This window comes from Lithobates pipiens, unplaced genomic scaffold, assembly GCF_037356315.1.
Source record: "Lithobates pipiens isolate NorthernLeopardFrog02 unplaced genomic scaffold, aLitPip1_a1.2 Scaffold_13, whole genome shotgun sequence".
Lineage (NCBI taxonomy): Eukaryota > Metazoa > Chordata > Amphibia > Anura > Ranidae > Lithobates > Lithobates pipiens.
The window spans coordinates 197,048,121-197,069,239 of NW_027507718.1; the positions used below are offsets into that span (position 1 = coordinate 197,048,121).

The following is a 21,119-nucleotide window of genomic DNA, read 5'->3' on the forward strand; positions in this document are numbered from 1 at the left end:
TGAATTCAAATTGGAGGGTCCCGTTCCTATTCTTTTATGTAAAGGGGCTTGGGGCTAGGTGTTGCTGTCTCTAGCGGCGTTAGTGAGCTACTCTCTGCGAATCTTGCCAGGCTAACAACCCCGTCGCTTGCCCAGGCTCCAAGGAAGGCCATCCGCACCCCGGGGGGGGGAGGGTACCATGGGTACCGGCCCACAGGTGCCCATAGGTACCGGCCCATAGATGCCAGTAGGGATGTCGGATGTCTGTGGCACCAAAGCTAAACAGGCATTTGTTCTGTCCTACAGCCTCAGGGAGTGTACTGTTAGAGGGCTCTCTGACTGGGTTTCCCCACTATCTTCCACTGGGACCCAGGGCGCATTGGATAAATCTTGGTCTGCCATTGGTCTGCGTTTTTTCCAGGGTAACCCATAACTTAGGGGTGTGTGGAATCTCCAATTCAAAATGCACCGCAGGGCGATCACCTGGTAGTATTGAAATATATTGGGTATGCCCAGATCCCCCTTTAGCTTAGATCTTTGTTGCATCGCCATGGTAATACGTGGTCTCTTGCTACCCCACACAAACTTAATGAAGAGGCTGCGAAGTTCTGCAAAAAAGCGCTTAGGTAAATGCACAGGTACCATCTACAGGAGGAAAAGGATGCAGGGCAGTATCGTCATTTTTAGAATATTTGTCCTGCCAACCCATATAAATGACGCCTTGTCCCAGGACTGCAGATCTTGACAGATCTTAAGTAAGGGGGCGTAATTGTGAGTGTATAGGGAGTCAAGTCGGTCTGTAAGCTGAACGCCTAGGTATCTCATAGAGGGGGATGACTGTAAAAGGAAATGATCCCTTCAGGGAGGCCGCCAGAGGTGGGGGGACAGTAATCGGTAGGGTCTCGGATTTGGTAAGGTTTATCCGAAAGTTAGATACCTCTCCGTAGGCAGTCAATTCTCCCATCAGGTTTGGCAGTGAGACCAGGGGATCCACTACATGAAATAGGACGTCATCTGCGTGGGCAGAAAGTTTATGCTCAAGAGAGCCTATCTGCACCCCTCTGATGCTTCGGTTGGATCTGACCCTCTGAAGCAGTGGTTCTAAGACCAGTGCAAACAGAAGGGGCGAGAGCGGGTATTAAGCTTTAAGAAAGTCCCAATCCACACGATCTAATGCCTTCTCCACATCCGTAGACAGGATCAAGTAAGGAGGCATTCGATCGCGTGTGCGTGCCCAGTGGATAAGCTGGAGTTGTCTTTAGGTTTGTCTCTGGCTTCCCTTCCCACTATAAAACCTGTCTGGTCAGCGAGTATCATCACAGGTAGGAGGTGTTTAGGCAGTTGGGAAGAATTTTAGAGAATATCTTAAGATCTGTATTAAGTAGGGAGATTGGGCGATAACTCTGTGGTTGGGTAGGGTCCTTTCCCTATTTTGGGAGCACTGTAATTGTAATGTGTGCCAGCGAGGTCTCCTGTGGGTGGTGCCTGTTGGTTGCTAGGGAGTTGAGAGTACAGAGAGGGGCCTGAAGCTTATCAAAGAACTTTAAATAGTAAGCCCTGGTGAAGCCATCAGGTCCATGGCTTTTTCCACAAGGGAGAGACTTGATAGTGGCCAGTAGTTCAGCTGTGGTGATAGGGTGTTCTAGGTCTGTTGCTTGTTCTGGGATAAAATGGGGAGGTCTATTGAAGAGAGGTAGGTTGCTATATGGGACTGTCTGTTGGAGAGGAGGCGGAGTCCAGATTGTACAGGGACACATAGTAGTCGCAGAACATGGAAGCTATTTTAGATGTGTATTGTGCTGGTACTCCCGTGGAGGAGTGTAGCTTAAGGACGTGTGCTTTTACGAAGTGCTGCGCCAGTAACCTGACGCATTTATTGCTGTGCTCATAATATGTATGGGCCATGTAGCGTAGTTTGCAGCATATTCTGCGATTTAATAATCTTGAAAAAGAGCGTACGTAGCTTGGTCAGATGGCAGAACTCCCAGGGGTCCGAGCTCAGCGCGTTGTAGCGCTTATAGGGTTCTCTGGAAATCCGCCTGCCTCTTCTTCTTTTTTTTTTTTTTTTTTTTTTTTTGGAACCTAGTGCAAAAAGAGTGCCTCGAACAACTGCCTTGTGGCCTTCCCACAGAAGGCCATCGCTGACCTCACCGTTGGCATTTTCTGCAAATTAGTGTGACAAAGTCTCCTGTACCCCTGCCACCACACCCAGATTATCTAGTAAGTTATCATTTATTTTCCAGGACCTTGTTTTGACCTGGTAAAAGAACAGGCTTGGGATAGTGAGAGCGTGAGTGTTACGGGGCATGGTCAAAGATGGTGATCTGGTCAATAGTAGCACCTAGTAGCAAGTCAAGTGAGCCCTGATCTACTAGCAATAGATCTATTCTAGTGTCCACTTTGTGGACACTAGAATAATGGCTGAAGTCCTTCTCTGAGGCATATAGAGCTCTCCAGCAGTCCACCAAGGTATGTCCCTGGAGGGTCTTACGAAAATGGCATAAGAAAGCGTGTGAGTGTGTTGATCTGTTTGCCAAAGTATCCATGGAGGGGTCAGAGCTAATATTAAAATCCCCTCCTAGGATAAGCCTACCCTCCCGAAAGTCTACCAGATTGTTGAGGACTTGGTCAATAAACGCAAGTTGTTGGGCGTTAGGAGCATATAAAGTGATGAATGTGTATGTTTGGCCCATAATGGTACCCTTCAAGAACACACAGTGCCCTGGAGGGTCCACTCGGTGATCGCGGGTTGAAATGGGAAATTCTTATGAATAGCTATGGCGGTGCCTCTGGATTTAGGTTCTGCGGCCCCAGTCATCTCAATTCTAACCATAGCCTATTACGTTTATTGGCGGAGCACATACCATGTACATTGTATGACACTACCTTAACCGTAGCCATGTTGCATCAGGGGGGTTGTCCAGGCGACCATGTCAGATCTGTTGAACCCAGTGGGGGTGAAAGTTGTTCCACCTTCTGAGCGATGAAGAAAGAGGTAAAGTAGAGGGTGAAGAAAAAGAAAATGAGAGAAAAAAGAAAGTTACCATAACTAACATAGAGTAAACATGACAACTTGTAGTGTGGGCGGCCTCCAAGGTAGAATGTGGGTTTATCCTAAACTGCTTGCCTGACTCGTACAGTCCCCCTAACATAGGGCAGCGATATGAGTGAGGCAAAGTGCACATATCTGGGCTAATACCCAATACGGGTTGTCCATTGTGGGGTACGTGATCAGAAATAGAAAGCCAGGAAGTCCCTGCTCCCCACAGGAGTTAAAGCCGTATTTTTCTGGGGAGTTGTATATGTTGGGACCCTGGCTAAAAGGGGTACTAGAATGGTGTTGCCCTCGAATACCCTCACAGTCAGTTCGCCCATGTGCAAAAGATCTAGTAAACAAGAAAACTGTGAACGGAATAACTGGGTACACCCGTAGTGCATGTGTAACTTGAGAAGCCATGTTTAGGCAGCGGGCAAGTCTAGAGGCCGTCACTGGGTTATCAGTGAGATTGCAGTGGGGTCTGGGAGTGCCTCAGTCACCGCACCTGTCTTGCAGTTGCAGAAGAAGAGCGATTGCAGTTCCTTGCGTTCCAATTGGGCTGGGGTGGTTGCCAAGGTTGGGTTGGGGTGCTGGTACTGTTTTAACATCCAGGAAGTATCTCCAGTCCACTGGTTCCAGGTTCAGTTGCGACAGAAAGCGCGGGGGGTCATCTTTAGAATGTAGTGTAGCAGATTTACCATCTCTTCTCACGTAAAGGCTGAAAGGGAACCCCCACCTATAGGTAATGCCAGCTGTGCATAAGGAATCCAAGAGGGGGTGTAATGCTCTGCGCTGCTTTAGAGTGCGACGGGACAAATCCTGGTAAAAGAACAGGCGAGCGCCGTCCAAGTAGGGGCGTTTGCGCATAAGCTGCATGATTTGCTCCTTGACAGTATGTTTGTGCAGTTTGCAAATTATGTCACGGGAGTTGTCTGCATCCTACGAGGGGGGAATAGAGGGCCCTGTTTCCCCAGTCAATCTCGACTGCTTTAGCAGGGGGAGGCCTAAAAGGGGGGGCAATGTCTCTTACCAGCTGAGGTGTCAGAATGGGGGACACAGCAGGGTGTTGTACTCTGGTCCCTGCTGCAGCATCCATCCCGCGGCCTTTCCCAGTTGCCATTTTGGACGTCCCGCCATTCAGCTGCCCTCCACTGCCGAAATACGAGCCGATGGAGCCTGTCCCGTGCTGGGTTGTGCCCCTGTGTCTCGAGGAAATGCTGGGACATTTCAGTGGGGTCCGTGTGAGAGCGAAATTTCCGCCGGTTTAAGTTGATTAAGTTGCTGAGTGGGAGGAGCTCTGGAGATCTGCTTCCTTACTCGGACATGTCCAAGCCACGCACCCTAGAGTATCTCTTAATGCTGGTGGCTATGGATTGAAGATCTGAAAGGCAGCAGCTGTGAAAGAAAGGGATCTCCAGGAGAACTCTGCTGTACTGACACTTCAGATTACGTCAGAAGGGCAGGTGTCATTTAACCACTTAACTCCCGGACCATTTGGCTGCCCAAAGACCAGAGCACTTTTTGCGATTTGGCACTGTGCCACTTTAACTGACAATTGCGCGGTCGTGCGATGTGGCTCCCAAACAAAATTGACATCCTTTTTTCCCCACAGCTTTCTTTTGGTGGTATTTGACCTCTGTGGTTTTTATTTTTTGCACTATAAACAACATTTTCCCAAGTGTTCTTCCAGGACAGCCCTTGAGAGATGGAGCTCCTCCCATCGACACAGGAAACACATTGCCACAGTTCAAAAGGCGGTCCCTCAGGTCCCTGGTCAGTCATTTTGTGTTTCCTCCGTCGGAGGAACATGTTGCCAGGAACCTGGAGGCCCCTCTCAGGGGCTGCCTGAGAACCTGTAAGCCATAAGGGACCGGGTCCTGTTTTTTGGCTGCAGTTGGGTCCATACCTTTTTTCTTGTGGCTCGGGTACCGTCCAGCTGAATCGGAGCAGACCCGTTACCCTCCTCCTTCCAGTGCCGAGGTGGCCAGGGGCAGAATGATGCCGGTTTCCCCCAGGAGTGGTGAGTGGAACCTTCCATCTCTGCTCCTTGTTGCGGTGGGGTCAGAGACGCCGAACGTCATTTCCGGCGGAACCGCGTCATCACTGTGTGCTGAGACTTCTGGTTCCGGGTCTCTAGGGTACAAGGAGGAGAGGGAGAGCCAGCGCTGTGCCTGTACAGTCCCGGCCAGCGTCCAGCAATACCGGACTAGCGGCGGGATCCGGAGCGGCAGAGGGGGACCATGGAGGCTATTCCTCAGGACACTCCGGCGGAGACAGGCACCAGCCAATCCCAGGTAGGCTGCTGGGCATGCTATTACTCTGGTGGTGTTTGTAGGCTGGGTTCTGTAGTGCCCCACGGTGGTGGTTAACTCACAGTTAAGGATGTATGCAGTTGGGTGATTCTAAGGAGGGACATGGAGCTGACACTAAAAAATTCTTTGTCTTCTTATTTTCAGGCTAAAGAGCTACCAAAGGAAGACAAGGCAGGCTGCAAAAAGTGCCCTAATTGTGGGAATAGGTTGTCCTCTGGCTCTAACAAAGCCCTATGCAAGCAATGCATTGCAAGCTTGCTTAAATCTGAGGCAGATTCCCCCTTAGCAAAATTTTTGGGCTCCTTTAAAGAGGAAATGGCGTCGACCTTTAAATCCCTCCGGGAGTTAATCACTGACGTAGGGTCAGCTGCCTCCACGAGTAAAACAACTGCAATCTCCTCTTCACCATGCCTTACAACACCCAGCTCAGGGGAGCCCCGTATGGTCAGGGAGCCTAGCCCCACATTGATTAGCCCCGATTCCTCTGACACAGACTCTGATCAGGAAGAGGAGCAAGCAACATTTAAAGCCTCAAAGTGTAGATTGTCTCTTGAGGAAGTTGATGAGCTAATGGGTGCTATCTATGATACACTGGAAATTGAGGAGGAAGAAACTCAGTTATCCAGACATGATCAAATGTATGAGGCTCTGGGGAAAAAGAAAGCAAGGGTTTTCCCTATACATAAGGAGCTTTCTGACCTTGTCCTTAAGGAGTGGTCTGAACCAGATAAAAAGGTTTTCTTTCCTAAATCCCTTAAGAGAAGGTTCCCTTTTGATGAGAGCCCAGAGGCGGTCTGGAATAAAAATCCTAAACTAGACGCCCCTCTGTCCAAAGTCTCAAAGCAGGCTGATCTGGCCTTTGAGGATATGGGCCACCTGAAAGATCCCATGGACAGGAGAACAGACATTGTCTTAAAGAGGGCCTGGGATGCCTCTTTGGCAGGCTTAAAACCAGCTCTAGCCACTTCTTGTGTAGCTAGAAACCTGGAGTTCTGGTTGTCGCAACTACAGGAACATTTAAAAGCCGGCACTCCTAGGGGGGAGCTTCTGAAATCCTTCCCTATGCTTTTTAAGGCCACCAGTTTAATCTCTGACGCCTCCACGGACTCCGTAAAATTTACGGCTAAGTCAGCAGCACTTTCAGTGGCAGCAAGGAGGTCAGTATGGATGAAAACTTGGGGGGAGACACTGCGTCTAAAACCCGCCTGTGCAGCGTCCCTTTTACAGGAGACTTAGTCTTCGGGCCTGAATTAGATTCCGCCTTAGAAAGGACGGCGGATAAAAAGAAAACCTTTCCCACAAAAAAGAAAAATTTCCAAAGAAAATTTTTTCGTCCCTTTAAGGAACCCTCTAAATCAGAGAAGAGTTCAACCCCCAAAAAACATTGGTCGGGACATAAAGGGAAAGGAAAAGGTGGCATACTGTTTAGCCGCCCCAATCAGGATCCCAAACCCCAGTGACGTCAGGGTTCCTGTGGGAGGAAGATTAAGCAAATTTCTTCCACAATGGCAAGAGACAACCTCGAACGAGTTTGTCTTAAATATAATAAAAAGGGGTCATGCGCTGGAATTCCACAGCAGCCCTCCCTCAAAAATTTTGGTGACAAAGCTCCCAAGTCACTCAGAAAAGGCCAGGGCCTTACCTTTACTGATAGGGGAAATGGTGGATCAAGAGGTATTGACACCAGTCCCTATTCAGGAACAAGGAGACGGTTTTTACTCGCACATTTTCGTTGTAAAAAAGCCATCAGGGAGGTTCAGACTAATTATGAACCTCCGACCACTGAATCGCTCCATCCGTTACAAGAGATTTCGGATGGAGTCCATTTATTCCATAAAGAACCTTCTCCAGAAAGAGATATTTATGGCCACCCTGGATCTAAGGGATGCTTATCTGCATATTCCAATAAGGGAGGAATGCCAGAAATTCCTTCGGATGGCAGTGCAGATAGACACAAAAGTTTACCACTTTCAGTGCAGAGCGCTCCCCTTCGGTCTGTCATCCTCCCCGAGAATCTTTTCCAAGGTTCTCGGAGAGGCTTTAGTTCCACTGAGGCTTCAATCGGTCTCAATTATTCCCTATCTAGACGACCTGCTCCTAACAGCACACTCGGAGAGTCGTCTTTCTCAGGATCTGGAGTTGACTCAACTCAGCCTGAGTCGATTAGGGTGGATTGTCAGTCAGGAGAAATCCAAGACAACCCCAACACAGGAGATCCTGTATTTGGGTTACTGGATCAAGTCTGTAGATCAGAAAATTATACTGCCGGAAGAAAAGATTTTGAATCTGTGGCAGAGAACATCTTTTCTTCAATGCAGCCCCAAATGTACGGTGAGGGAAGTAATGTCGGTCTTAGGTCTTATGACGGCAGCCATTCCAGCCGTACAATGGGCCAGGTTCCACCAAAGAGACCTTCAGGGATTTCTGTTGGAACAATTAAAGGCCAGAGATCTGGAGGAGGAGGTATCGATCCCCTCAAAGATAAAACGCTCCCTCTGGTGGTGGAAGGACAGGGAGAACCTAAACAAAGGGGTTCATTGGGTCCTTCCTATCACTTCAACACTGATGGATGCGAGCAGCTGGGGCTGGGGAGCCCACCTCGGCTCAAGCTGGGTCCAGGACAAGTGGACCCCGGAAGAGAAATGTTTCTCTTCCAATTGGAAGGAGCTAACAGCGATCCTAAGAGCTGTTTTAGCCTTTCACCCCACAACACAGGGTCACCATCTACAAGTCCGTTCAGACAATATGACGGCTGTAGCATACATAAACAAACAAGGAGGTACCAGAAGTCCTCGTTTGATGTTGGAAGCCAGACGCATTTTTCAGTGGGCAGAAGCCAATCTGGAATCCATTTCTGCAGTTCACCTGAAAGGGGAGCTGAACAGCACGGCGGACTTCTTGAGTCGACAAAAAGTTTCGAACCAAGAGTGGTCCTTGCACCCAGAGGCATTCAATCTCATAACAACTCACTGGCGAAAACCAGAAGTAGACCTTTTTGCGAGCAAAGAGAATGCAAAGGTTCCCAATTTTTGCTCGCTAAACCCAGGAGATCAGCCCCTGGCTGTAGATGCCTTGCAAACTCCATGGACTTTCAGTCTGGCTTATGCATTTCCCCCTCTTCATCTCATTCCGAGGGTCCTAGCAAGATTCCTCACGGAAAAAACCTGTTTGATTCTAGTAGCACCATTCTGGCCCAGGAGACCATGGTTCACAACGTTGCTACAATTAACAGACTGTCCGCCTCTAAGGCTTCCCTGCAGACAGGACCTCCTGTCGCAGGGACCTCTTTATCATCCACAGGTGGCCACACTGAAGCTTTCAGCGTGGTTACTGAGGAGGAAATCTTAAGGAGTAAGGGCCTGACAGATGAGGTAATTGCGACCTTACTACAGAGTCGCAAACCAGTCACGAGGGCTATTTACAAAAAAGTCTGGAAAAAATTTAATAGCTGGCTGAACAGCCGTGACATAAATACGGCTAATATTCTACAGTTTTTACAGGAAGGTGTAAACAAAGGATTAACCCTAAGTACTATTAAGGTTCAGATAGCTGCCTTAAGTGTGTACCTAGATGAACGCTTACAGGAAAATCCTTTTGTCGCTAGATTCTGTAAGGCAATCGCTAGACGTAAGCCGGTTAGAGTCAGCAAAGTCCCATCCTGGGATTTAGCAGTTGTACTAAAAGCTTTCTTGGGGTCACCCTTTGAGCCTATCTCAGAGGCCTCCCTAAGGCTTATTACATTTAAGACAGTACTCCTGGTGGCAACCACTTCAGCCCGTAGGGTCAGTGAAATCCAAGCCCTTTCCATCAGGGAACCTTTTCTACAGATCCTAGAAGACAGAGTCATACTAGAAACAGACCCTGGGTTCTTACCAAAAGTAGCTTCTAGCTTTCATAGGTCCCAAGATATTGTCCTCCCCTCATTTTGTCAAAATGCAGCAAATGAGAAAGAAGAACGTTTTCATTTATTGGATGTGAGGAGGTGTATTCTAGAATATCTTAAAGTGACAAATCCTTTCAGAATCTCTGACTCCCTTTTTGTCCTTTTTTCCGGGCAGCGTAGGGGGCAAAAAGCTTCAAAAGTAACCATAGCTAGATGGATTAGGCTAGCTATAGCAGAGGGGTATAAGGCCTTGAATAGAGATCCTCCTGAGGGTGTTAAAGCTAACTCAACAAGAGCGTTGTCTGCATCCTGGGCAGAAAGAGCTGGTGCCACCCCGGAGCAGGTATGTAAAGCAGCCACATGGTCAAGCTTTTCCACCTTTACAAGGCATTACCGACTGGACCTAATGTCTAGTTAGGATCAGGCCTTTGGGAGGAAAGTCCTTCAGGCCGTGGTCCCCCCCTAATCTGGTAAGTACTTGGGGATCCTCTCAAGGGCTGTCCTGGAAGAACACTTGGGAAAACTGGAGTTAGTACTTACCGGTAACTCCTTTTCCGGTGGTCTTCCAGGACAGCACGATCCCACCCTTTATTTGATTATAGTGATGTACTAATGTTATTACCTGTTGTTATGGTTTATATGTTTTTCAGTTCCATCCTTCGGTTCTTGGTGAATGACTGACCAGGGACCTGAGGGACCGCCTTTTGAACTGTGGCAATGTGTTTCCTGTGTCGATGGGAGGAGCTCCATCTCTCAAGGGCTGTCCTGGAAGACCACCGGAAAAGGAGTTACCGGTAAGTACTAACTCCAGTTTTTTTTGCTATAATATCCCCAAAAAATATATATATTAAAAAAAATGTTCCCCTCAGTTTAGGCTGATGCATATTATTGTACATATTTTTGGTAAAAAAAAACGCAATAAGCGATTGGTTTGTGCAAAAGTTATAGCATCTACAAAATAGGGGATAGTTTTATGGCATCTTTATTAATATTTTTTTTTACTAGTAATGGCGACGATCAGCGATTTTTTTTTTTTTTTTTTTTTTTTTTTTTTTTTTTTTATTGTGACTGCAACATTATGACGAACAGATCGGACACTTTTGCCACTATTTTGGGATTTTCACATTTATACAGCGATCAGTGCAATTAAAAATGCATTGATTACTGTGTAAATATGACTGGCGGTGAAGGGGTTAACCACTAGATGGTGCTGTAGGGGTTGATTGTGTCCTGGGGAGTGATTCAAACTGTGGGGGGGGAGGCTATGTGTGACACAACACTGATCACCACTCCCAATTACAGGAAGCTGTGATCAGTGTCAGTGTCACTAGGCAGAACGGGGAATGCTTGTTTACATTAGCATTTCCCCGTTCTTCCTTTCCGTGAGACGGGACCTGCGATCACACTCACGGACGTTGCGGCGCGCCAGCAAACCGCTTCTTAAAGGGAAACATACAGGTAGGTTAATCTACCTTACTTGCCCTTCTGCCAACGTATATCGGCGTGAGCCATTCAGCAAGCGGTTAATTAAACTAAAATTAGTAGTTTTTTATTTTTTGCATGATGTAAAAATTATAGAGATGTTTTCAGTTCAAAAAATAAAGCTCTATTTAATCTTCATTGGAATTAAAATCTGAAATAATATATTTAATGTACTGAAATCATTTAAACTGTAATGCTAATACTGTGTTTTTTTTCTATGCAGTAAAATGTGCAAGGAGCACCCCTGCCTTCTTTGCTGAAAGGTTACACAAAGCCATTAAGGTATTAATATGCAATTTAGTTATGTTTTTTATGACATCTACTGACTTTTAAATAACCTACACAACAGTCAAGTAAACCTAGCCACAAAATATACATGTTATCTTAGTATTTTTGAGTAGCATTAATACTGAACCATTCCCGTATATGTGCCTTTAGATTCTGATTGGATTTATTTAAATTTTCCTTTGCATGGTAGGGTGCAGGAACAGATGAATACACTCTTACAAGGATTATGGTCTCCAGATCAGGAATTGATCTGTTGGATGTCCGTGCCGAATATAAGAAACTTTCTGGGGAGTCCCTGCATTCAGCTCTCAAGGTAAGTTATGTTAACAGTAACCTGTTAGAAAACAACACTTGTCCACCAAGTTCAACCTTTCTTTTAAATCTGATCTGATTTAGTAGGCAAAACAATTAAATTCCAATGAGACAGCTGCCTGTTCTCACTGGAGAAGTCATTTATTTTTATTTTTTTTGACCTTTCAACTAGCACTCACGTTCATCATTTTTTTGGGTCCACCATCTACATCATGATAATTTCTGTCAGTTATAGCTGAAAAAATTGCATCCCGAATATTTTACAGTGTTGGTCATTGCCAGTCTACTGAACATATGTTTTTTTTTTATTATTTATGATTTTTTTTTTAAAAGCACCCACATAATTGTGAAAATGTGTAATGGTTAATAGCTCACATTGGTCCCCACACGTCCCACGCATTTCTAGAGTACTTGTTACCAGTGTTTATGCCTGATGTGGTTGGCTGCTGCTATTTAAAGGAGGGGTAGATGTGTACTTAACGAAGAAGAAAAAAATACTGGCAAAATCTGTAAACAATTTGTAAGAATCTATCAACCATAAATCAGCACCACTAGACAAAAATGGTAGACCAATTCACAAAAATGGAAATTAAGTATCCAGACTTCAATATACTGTATTTCATACATAACCACGTTTTGGAAGGATAAAATTGCATTTTTGACTTTCATTACAATCAGTTTGCTGGAGTACAGAACACAGGCTTCTTTAGATTATTACTACTGCAGCTATCTTCAGGTGACTGGACACTGGTAAAAAAAAAGCTGTGTGAACACCCCTTCCCATTCAAACCTGGCCTAAGTTTTGTAGCAAGCAATTGGCGCAGGGGGAGGAGTCTGTGTCCAGTACTATACTCATAAAACAGAATTGTTGACTTGCCAGTAAAATCTATTGTCCTGATTTTACAGTATAGGACAAAGGCTTCTTTAAATCCTTATGAGTGAGACATCCAAAAGCAATCCAACTGAGAGGTGGGCAACACTGCTTACAATGCCAACAGACCCACAGAACACAAATGGTTCAAGAGGCCTCGAGAGCAGCCGATAGTACTTTATGCCCTAAACTGGCATCAGAAGGGGCCTGAACGTTCACTTGGTAGAACGTCACAAAGGTGAGTAGAAGCCCAAGGGGAAGCCTTGCAAACCTGGGATACAGATGCCTGTTCTCCTTCAGACTACAGGCATTAAGGATAACTTGTCTGATCCACCTGGAGCAAGATGCAGGGAAATTCTTGCAGGAGTCATCAGGAAGTACAAAGAGGGGGAGCCTGATTTCTGCAAGAAAGTCATAGCTGAAAGGTAAAGCCCCACAGAGCCCACTACATTCACACAATGCATGCAATTTTCCCTGGGATGTTTCAGAGAAGGACATTTTCCTGACTGAAGTGGTAAGCGGGGACTACCTTGGTGAGAGCTTTAGACCCTTTTCACCCTTTTCACATTGGGGCGCTTTTCAGGCATTTTAGTGCTAAACATAGCGCCTGAAAAGCAACTCTCGTGCCTCCCCATGGTTAAAGCCGAGTGCTTTCACATGGGGGGGGGGGGGCTTGCAGGACGGGAAAAATGTCTGCCCTTTGAAATGAAAGTCGCAACATGGGCGTCTTTAACCCTTTCTTCAGCCACTAGCAGGGGTTAAAAGTGCCCTGCTAATGGCTGATAAACGCCGCCATAGCAGCAGTAAAGCGCCACTAAAACTAGCAGCACTTTACAGCTAATGCTGACACCGATCCAGTGTGAAAGTACCCTTAAGCCTCAGAAAAACTTTGTTTCACAAAAAAAAAAGTTCTGTACAGGTTAGGGTCACTAATTCATAGACGTGGCTAGTAGATGTGAGAGCAACAAGGGAGGCCACATTACGGGTAAGGTTAGAAAAGGAAACATCGCTGATAGGTTTGAGGGGCAGCTTCTGCAGAGCCGAAAGAGTCAGATTGTGGCCCTAAGGGGACACAGAAGATCAGACAGCAGGAGAGATGTGAGCACCACCATGAGCAAATGCCTTAAATAGAGAATGTAAGCCCAGAGGTCTCTGAACCAAGGCTGAACTCTGTCCCTTGATGGTACTCGAGTCCAAATATTGGTCCAGACCAAACTGTAGGACAGATCCATGGAGTACTTTCTGTGATGAAAGTTCCTCCCCACACACCAAGCAAAACAAGTTTTTTTTTTTTTTGTTTTGTTTTTTTAGGTACAATCATAAACTTGGTGGGAAGTCACCTTCCTAGCCTTTATCAAGTAAGGAACAACATAATCTGAAAAGCACCTGTCCCTCAAGCCATGCTGTTAAAGCCAGCAACCGAGAAAGAGGCAGGAACACTGGCCCTTGGGCCAGGAAGTCTGGCTGTGCCCATGGAGCATCTGCCAGAAGTCTGAGTACCATATCCTCCTGGGCCAATTTTGTGCGATGATCACTGGACTGCTCTTCATATCAGTCCTGCAAAGTAGGCGGGGTAGAATCTGGAGAGGTGGAAAGACATAGATCAGGTTGACTTGGTCTCAATGACTTGGTCTCAATGAGTAACCGGAGTATCCACTATGAAGACTCAAGGGGGTCCCTGGCCCCAAACCTGTCCAGTTTGTTGTTGAATCTGGACATCAATAGATCTACATCCTGTCTCCTTTAGTTAGTTTTTGCAATACCTGCAGTTGGAGGGCGCATTCCCCCAGTTCTAGGTACTAATGATTTATGACTTCTGTCTGCCCATTTTCCGTGTCTGGGCTGTGAATGGCGGAAAAGACTGGAACATGAAGTTCTGCCCGAGAGAGGATCAAGTATGCTTTTTTTTAGAGTGGCCCAACTCCTGGTACCTGCTTGGTGATTCACTTACTGTAGGCCACAGTCATGTCATTGTCAAACTGGATTCTTGCAGGGTGTCCTTGCAGAAAAGGGTTCCAGCGTTGAGGGGACAGCCAAATAACCCTGAATTTTAGAATGTAAATGGGAAGGCAAACTTTCACCAATCACCACATTCTCTGCACCAAAAGGGTATCCAGCACTTCACCCCACCCCAACAGGCTGGCATCTGTTGTGAGAACATTCCATGATTGTGGAGGAAAGGTCTTCCCTAATTCTAGCACTGGGTTGAAAATTCACTATGCTAAGGCAAGTTTGACCATGGGGTTTAGACGCAAAGGCAGTACAATAACAAAAAGTATTTTTGTCCCACACTGCCAGAGTGTTCAGTTTCAACCGTCTAGAGGGAAACTGGGCATATAGCAAGGTCTCAAACCTCTAAAAAGGTAATGGAGAGACCCAATACTGTGATGCAGACATGAATCAAGGGATTTTCTGAGCCCATCACTGCAAAGACACTTTGGCTGGCTTGCAGGGCTGTGTCATCTTAACCACTTGCCGACCGCCTCACGCCGATGTACGTCATCAGAATGGCACGGGCAGGCATAAGCACATATATGTACGTCCTTTGCCTCCCGCGGGTCGGGGGCCCGATCGGGCCCCCGCCCGGTGCCTGCGGCGGTCGGTTTTCGTTCGGGAGCGATCCCGGACGAGGGGACGGCCATTCATTCATGGCCACCCCCTCGCGATCGCTCCCGACGAATGGAAATCCCCGGTGACATCACTTCCTCTCCTGTAATGTAAACACAGGAGAGGAAGTGATGTATTCTCTCCTCCGTGTCGGTATTTTTCGTTCCGACACGGAGGAGAGCGGATCAGTGAGTTGCACCAACACATCCCACACACAGTAGAACATGCCAGGCACACTCACACCCCCCCTTTACCCCCCGATCACCCCCCCAATTACCCCTGCCCCCCAGTCACAGTGACACCAATGTCATTTTTTTTTTTTTTTTTTTTTTTTTTGCATTGGTGTCATTTGTGACTGTAATAACTGTTAGGGCAGTTAGGGTTAGCCCCCTTTAGTTCTAATGTACCCCCCTAACCCCCCCAATAAAGGTTTAACCCCGTGATCACCCCCCGTCGCCAGTGTCACTAAGGCTGGGTTCACATTGCAGCGGTTTATGAGAACGAATGTGATTCGCACCGCACTGCAGTGCAAATCACATCCGATCTCTGTGCGATTCGAGTTCAGCCATTCGCCGCACCCGCCGCACCCGCCACACCCGCCGCACCCGCCGCAAATTCGCACGGGACCCTTTTTTTGGCCCGCAGCAGAATCGGATCGCATGGGTGTTCACACCATGCGATCCGAGTTTGCAGATCGCACTGCGATATGCGAACTGATCTGGGGGTGTCAGTAACATTTCACTGACACTCCCAGCAGTTCGCATAGGGCAGTGTGAACTGCCGCCGGGAGGCATGCGATGCGGGAACCCGCCGCGGATTCGCGGCGTTTCCGCATCGCTCCAGTGTGAACCCAGCCTAATAAGCGATCATTTTTCTGATCGCCGTATTAGTGTCACAGGTGACGCTAGTTAGGCAGGTAGGTATTTAGGTTCGCCGCAGCTTTTTATAGCGCTAGGGACCCCCATATACTACCGCATAAAGCCCCCTGATTGCCCCCTAGTTAACCCTTTCACCAGTGATCACCATATAACTGTTACAGGTGACGCTGGTTGGTTAGTTATTTTTTTATAGTTTCAGGGCACCCGCCATTTATTACCTAATAAAGGTTTAACCCCCTGATCACCCGGCAGGTGTCATTTGTGACTAATAACTGTTAGGGCAGTTAGGGTTAGCCCCCTTTAGTTCTAAGGTACCCCCCTAACCCCCCCAATAAAGGTTTAACCCCGTGATCACCCCCCGTCGCCAGTGTCACTAAGGCTGGGTTCACATTGCAGCGGTTTATGAGAACGGATGTGATTCGCACCGCACTGCAGTGCAAATCACATCCGATCTCTGTGCGATTCGAGTTCAGCTATACAGATAGTATGGCTGAATTCGTGTCGCACCCGCCGCAAACTCGCACGGGACCCTTTTTTTGGTCCGCAGCAGAATCGGATCGCATGGGTGTTCACACCATGCGATCCAAGTTTGCAGATCGCACTGCGATATGCGAACTGATCTGGGGGTGTCATTAACATTTCACTGACACTCCCAGCAGTTCGCATAGGGCAGTGTGAACTGCCGCCGGGAGGCATGCGATGCGGGAACCCGCCGCGCATTCGTGGCGTTCCCGCATCGCTCCAGTGTGAACCCAGCCTAATAAGCGATCGTTTTTCTGATCGCTGTATTAGTGTCACAGGTGACGCTAGTTAGGCAGGTAGGTATTTAGGTTCGCCGCAGCTTTTTATAGCGCCAGGGACCCCCATATACTACCGCATAAAGCCCCCTGATTGCCCCCTAGTTAACCCTTTCACCAGTGATCACCATATAACTGTTACAGGTGACGCTGGTTGGTTAGTTATTTTTTTATAGTTTCAGGGCACCCGCCATTTATTACCTAGTCTCACTAGTGTACCCCTAAATTTAGGGGTGTCTACTTTCTAAAATGGGGTCATTTGGGGGGGGGGGGTTTGTGCCATCTTGGCATTTTATGGCCTTCAAAACTGTAACGCCCTTAGAAAGCCTGAAGGCGGTGCTTGGTTTTTGGGGCCCCGTACGCGGCTAGGCTCCCAAAAAGTCCCACATATGTGGTATCCCCGTACTCAGGAGAAGCAGCAGAATTTATTTTGGGGTGTCATTTCACATATGCCCATGGCATGCGTGAGCAATATATCATTTAGTGACAACTTTGTGAAAAAAAAAAAAAGTTTGTAATTTTCCCGCAACTTGTGGCAAAATATAAAATATTCCATGGACTCAACATGCCTCTCAGCAAATAGCTTGGGGTGTCTACTTTCTAAAATGGGGTCATTTGTGGGGGTTTTGTGCCATCTTGGCATTTTATGGCCTTCAAAACTGTAATAGGTAGTGAGAAGTGAACTCAAAAAATTACGCCCTTAGAAAGCCTGAAGGCGGTGCTTGGTTTTCGGGGCCCCGTACGCGGCTAGGCTCCCAAAAAGTCCCACATATGTGGTATCCCCGTACTCAGGAGAAGCAGCAGAATTTATTTTGGGGTGTCATTTCACATATGCCCATGGCATGCATGAGCAATATATCATTTAGTGACAACTTTGTGAAAAAAAAAAAAAAAAAAAAAAAGTTTGTAATTTTCCCGCAACTTGTGGCAAAATATAAAATATTCCATGGACTCAACATGCCTCTCAGCAAATAGCTTGGGGTGTCTACTTTCTAAAATGGGGTCATTTGTGGGGGTTTTGTGCCATCTTGGCATTTTATGGCCTTCAAAACTGTAATAGGTAGTGAGGCGTGAAATCAAAAATTGACGCCCTTAGAAAGCCTGAAGGCGGTGCTTGGTTTTCGGGGCCCTGTACGCGGCTAGGCTCCCAAAAAGTCCCACATATGTGGTATCCCCGTACTCAGGAGAAGCAGCAGAATTTATTTTGGGGTGTCATTTCACATACGCCCATAGCATGTGTGAGCAATATATCATTTAGTGACAACTTTGTGTAAAAAAAAAAAAAAAATTTTTTTTTTGTCATTATTCAATCGCTTGAGGCAAAAAAATAAAATATTCAATGGGCTCAACATGCCTCTTATCAATTTCCTTAGGGGGTCTACTTTCCAAAATGGGGTCATTTGGGGGGGTGTTGTACTGCCCTGTCATTTTAGCACCTCAAGAAATGAGATAGGCAGTCGTAAACTAAAAGCTGCGTAAATTCCAGAAAACGTACCTTAGTTTGTAGATGTGACAACTTTTGCGCAAACCAATAAATATACAATTATTGACTTTTTTTTTACCAAAGACATGTGGCTGAATACATTTTGTCCTAAATGTATGACTAAAATTGAGTTTATTGGATTTTTCTAATAACAAAAAGTAGAAAATATCATTTTTTTTCAAAATTTGCGGTCTTTTTACGTTTATATCGCAAAAAATAAAAATCGCAGAGGCAATCAAATACCATCAAAAGAAAGCTCTATTTGTGGGAAGAAAAGGACGCAAATTTTGTTTGGGTACAACATTGCATGACCGCGCAATTACCAGTTAAAGCAGCGCAGTGCCAAAGTGTAAAAAGACCTCTGGTCATTTACCAGCAAAATGGTCCGGTCTGAAAGTGGTTAAAGCGGTAGTAAAGTCCGCTTTGTGATTTTTACTATGCGGCTTACCTGTAGGTAAAACTAATTTGCTAGTTTAGGACATATTCACACTGGATGCAGCCAGTGACGTCACCCTGCCTGAACTGAGGGCTTCCATGTACATGTTCAGGAGTGACGTGTCATTGCAGCTCCGCCCACTCACACAGCCAGAGTCTGGAAGGAAGACCAGGGGAAGATGGAATCCTTGTCAGTGGTTACAGCATTCCGCTGGAGGGCTTTGTTTTAAGGTGAGTATTTTTTAATGGTTGTTTTTAAACTTGAAAATTTAGCAAATTGGATCATGCTCTGCTGGGGTTTTTCGCCTTCCTCTGGATCAACTGTGGGTATAGAATGGGGTATATGGGATTGTATCATATTATTATTATTTTTATATTTTTTGTGGTTGAACTGGATGGACTTGTGTCTTTTGTTTTCAACCTGACTAACTATGTAACTATAAGGGATTTATATTCTTTTTATTCTGTTTTATATATACTTTGTCAGTTGCAGGAAATGCAATCATGTTAGCCAGTCATATAAAAGGGAATAATAAAGTAATAATTAAAGGGCCTCCCGAAAGCATTGTTTTCAGTCTTCTGCCTCTGATGACTGTCAATTATAAAGGTGTGCTTTAAACACAACATTGTTTTATATTTGTTGTCTTCAGTCGGATACCTCTGGGGACTACGAGGCAGCGCTGTTGAAACTCTGTGGAGGAGATGATTAAAGGAAGAACGTGGTCAAAATATTGCTACTGTGAAGAAATTACATTTTTAGTATCCGAGTTATACCTGTTTTGCCTCTGCGAAATGTTAACACACAAAACTACAGAACAGCTGCTAATAAAGAATACATTGCTATAAATCTTATATTCGTATTATTTTCTCCTGGGACAGGGTGATCTGCTGTTAGTAGATCTAACTTAAAAGCAATCTAACAGATCATTTGTGATAACAGTCTATGGTTGGTTTCAGAATTCCTTCTCCTTTCAAAATTGACATTAAGGCTGCACTAACTGTGTATACTGACATGTATGAACAGTTCACTGAGCTGTATGTGTGTTACACTGTGTATACTGTAAAGGTGCAGCGCTATAATAACAAAAGTCCATATATACATCCAGAGTGGTAATTGTTAAAGCATAAACTATGTGTTATAGGCGTAAAGAAACCATCACCAGCACCTGAGCACACTGTCTCTTAACCCTCTGAGATAAATAAAACATTAGATATCACTCAAATGACAGCTCCAACAGCAAATCACCTCAGGGATATTCTCCAGCGTCTCTACCACAGCACCTGAAGTCCAGTTCTGCTGCCTGCCATTGCTTGTATTTCCACTCTTGAATTTCCTCTATTGGTGACAGTCATTCCGGGCCCTCATCCCTCCCTGCACATGAGCCCCATCCAGATGAACAATAGCAATGCGATGAGGCTTTACCTTGCTGATCAAATTAATATATGTGGGAAGACACTGCAGGCTTGTAAAAACGATCCCTTTTTGACTTGCTACTGGTACATTCAGGAAGTAATGTCTTGCCATTTTTATGAACATTTACAGCACAGTCTGTCCTCTGTCGGACAGACTGTGCTGTAAATGTTCATAAAAACTGCAAGCCATTACTTCCCGAATGTACCGGTAGCAAGCTCTGCACCATTTTTACTATATCTGTTTGTTTTACCTATACAGTTGTGCTCGTAAGTTTACATACCCTGGCCGAATTTAATTTCTTGGCCATTTTTCAGAGAATATGAATGATAACACAAAAACTTTTCTTTTGCTCATGGTTAGTGTTTGGCTGAAGCCATTTATTATCAATCAACTGTGTTTGCTCTTTTTAAATCATAATCACAACAGAAACTACCCAAATGACCCGGTCAAAAGTTTACATACCTCAGTTCTTAATAGAGTGTATTGCCCCCTTTAACATAAATGACAGCTTGAAGTCCTTTGTGGTATTCGTGGATGAGGCTCTTTATTTTATCAGATAGTAAAGCTGCCCATTCCTTTTGGCAAAAAGCCTCTAGTTCCTGTACATTTTTAGGCTGTCTTGCATGAACTGCACGTTCGAGATCTCCCCAGAGTGGCTCAATGATACGGAGGTCAGGAGACTGAGATAGCCACTTCACAAACTTCACTTGATTCTGCTGTAGCCAACGACAAGTCGACTTGGCCTTGTGTTTTGGATCATTGTCATGTTGGAATGTCCAAGTATGTCCCATGCACAGCTTCCTGGCTGATGAATGTAAATGTTCCTCCAGTATTTTTTGATAACATACCGTATGTATCGGTGTATAACACGCGCCGGCGTATAACACGCACCTTAACTTTAACCACCTTCAGACCGGACCATTTTGCTGGTAAATGACCAGAGGTCTTTTTACAATTTGGCACTGCGCTGCTTTAACCACTTGCCGACCGCCTCACGCCGATGTACGTCATCAGAATGGCACGGGCAGGCATAAGCACATATATGTACGTCCTTTGCCTCCCGCGGGTCGGGGGCCCGATCGGGCCCCCGCCCGGTGCCTGCGGCGGTCGGTTTTCGTTCGGGAGCGATCCCGGACGAGGGGACGGCCATTCATTCATGGCCACCCCCTCGCGATCGCTCCCGACGAATGGAAATCCCCGGTGACATCACTTCCTCTCCTGTAATGTAAACACAGGAGAGGAAGTGATGTATTCTCTCCTCCGTGTCGGTATTTTTCGTTCCGACACGGAGGAGAGCGGATCAGTGAGTTGCACCAACACATCCCACACACAGTAGAACAT

The 21,119-nt window shown here is 46.0% G+C and overlaps 1 protein-coding gene across 1 annotated transcript in view; it reads left to right on the plus strand.

Moving 5' to 3' along the window:
• The window catches only part of ANXA3 (annexin A3), a 125,711-nt gene extending 106,500 nt beyond the window's left edge, over positions 1-19,211 (plus strand). Inside the window, exons 11-13 of the mRNA XM_077476090.1 lie at positions 10,917-10,975; positions 11,172-11,294; positions 19,015-19,211. Coding sequence (XP_077332216.1) covers positions 10,917-10,975; positions 11,172-11,294; positions 19,015-19,074 — 242 coding nt within the window. The 3' untranslated portion in view covers positions 19,075-19,211. The remainder of the gene's footprint in view (positions 1-10,916; positions 10,976-11,171; positions 11,295-19,014) is intronic.
• Positions 19,212-21,119: the final 1,908 nt, after the last annotated feature.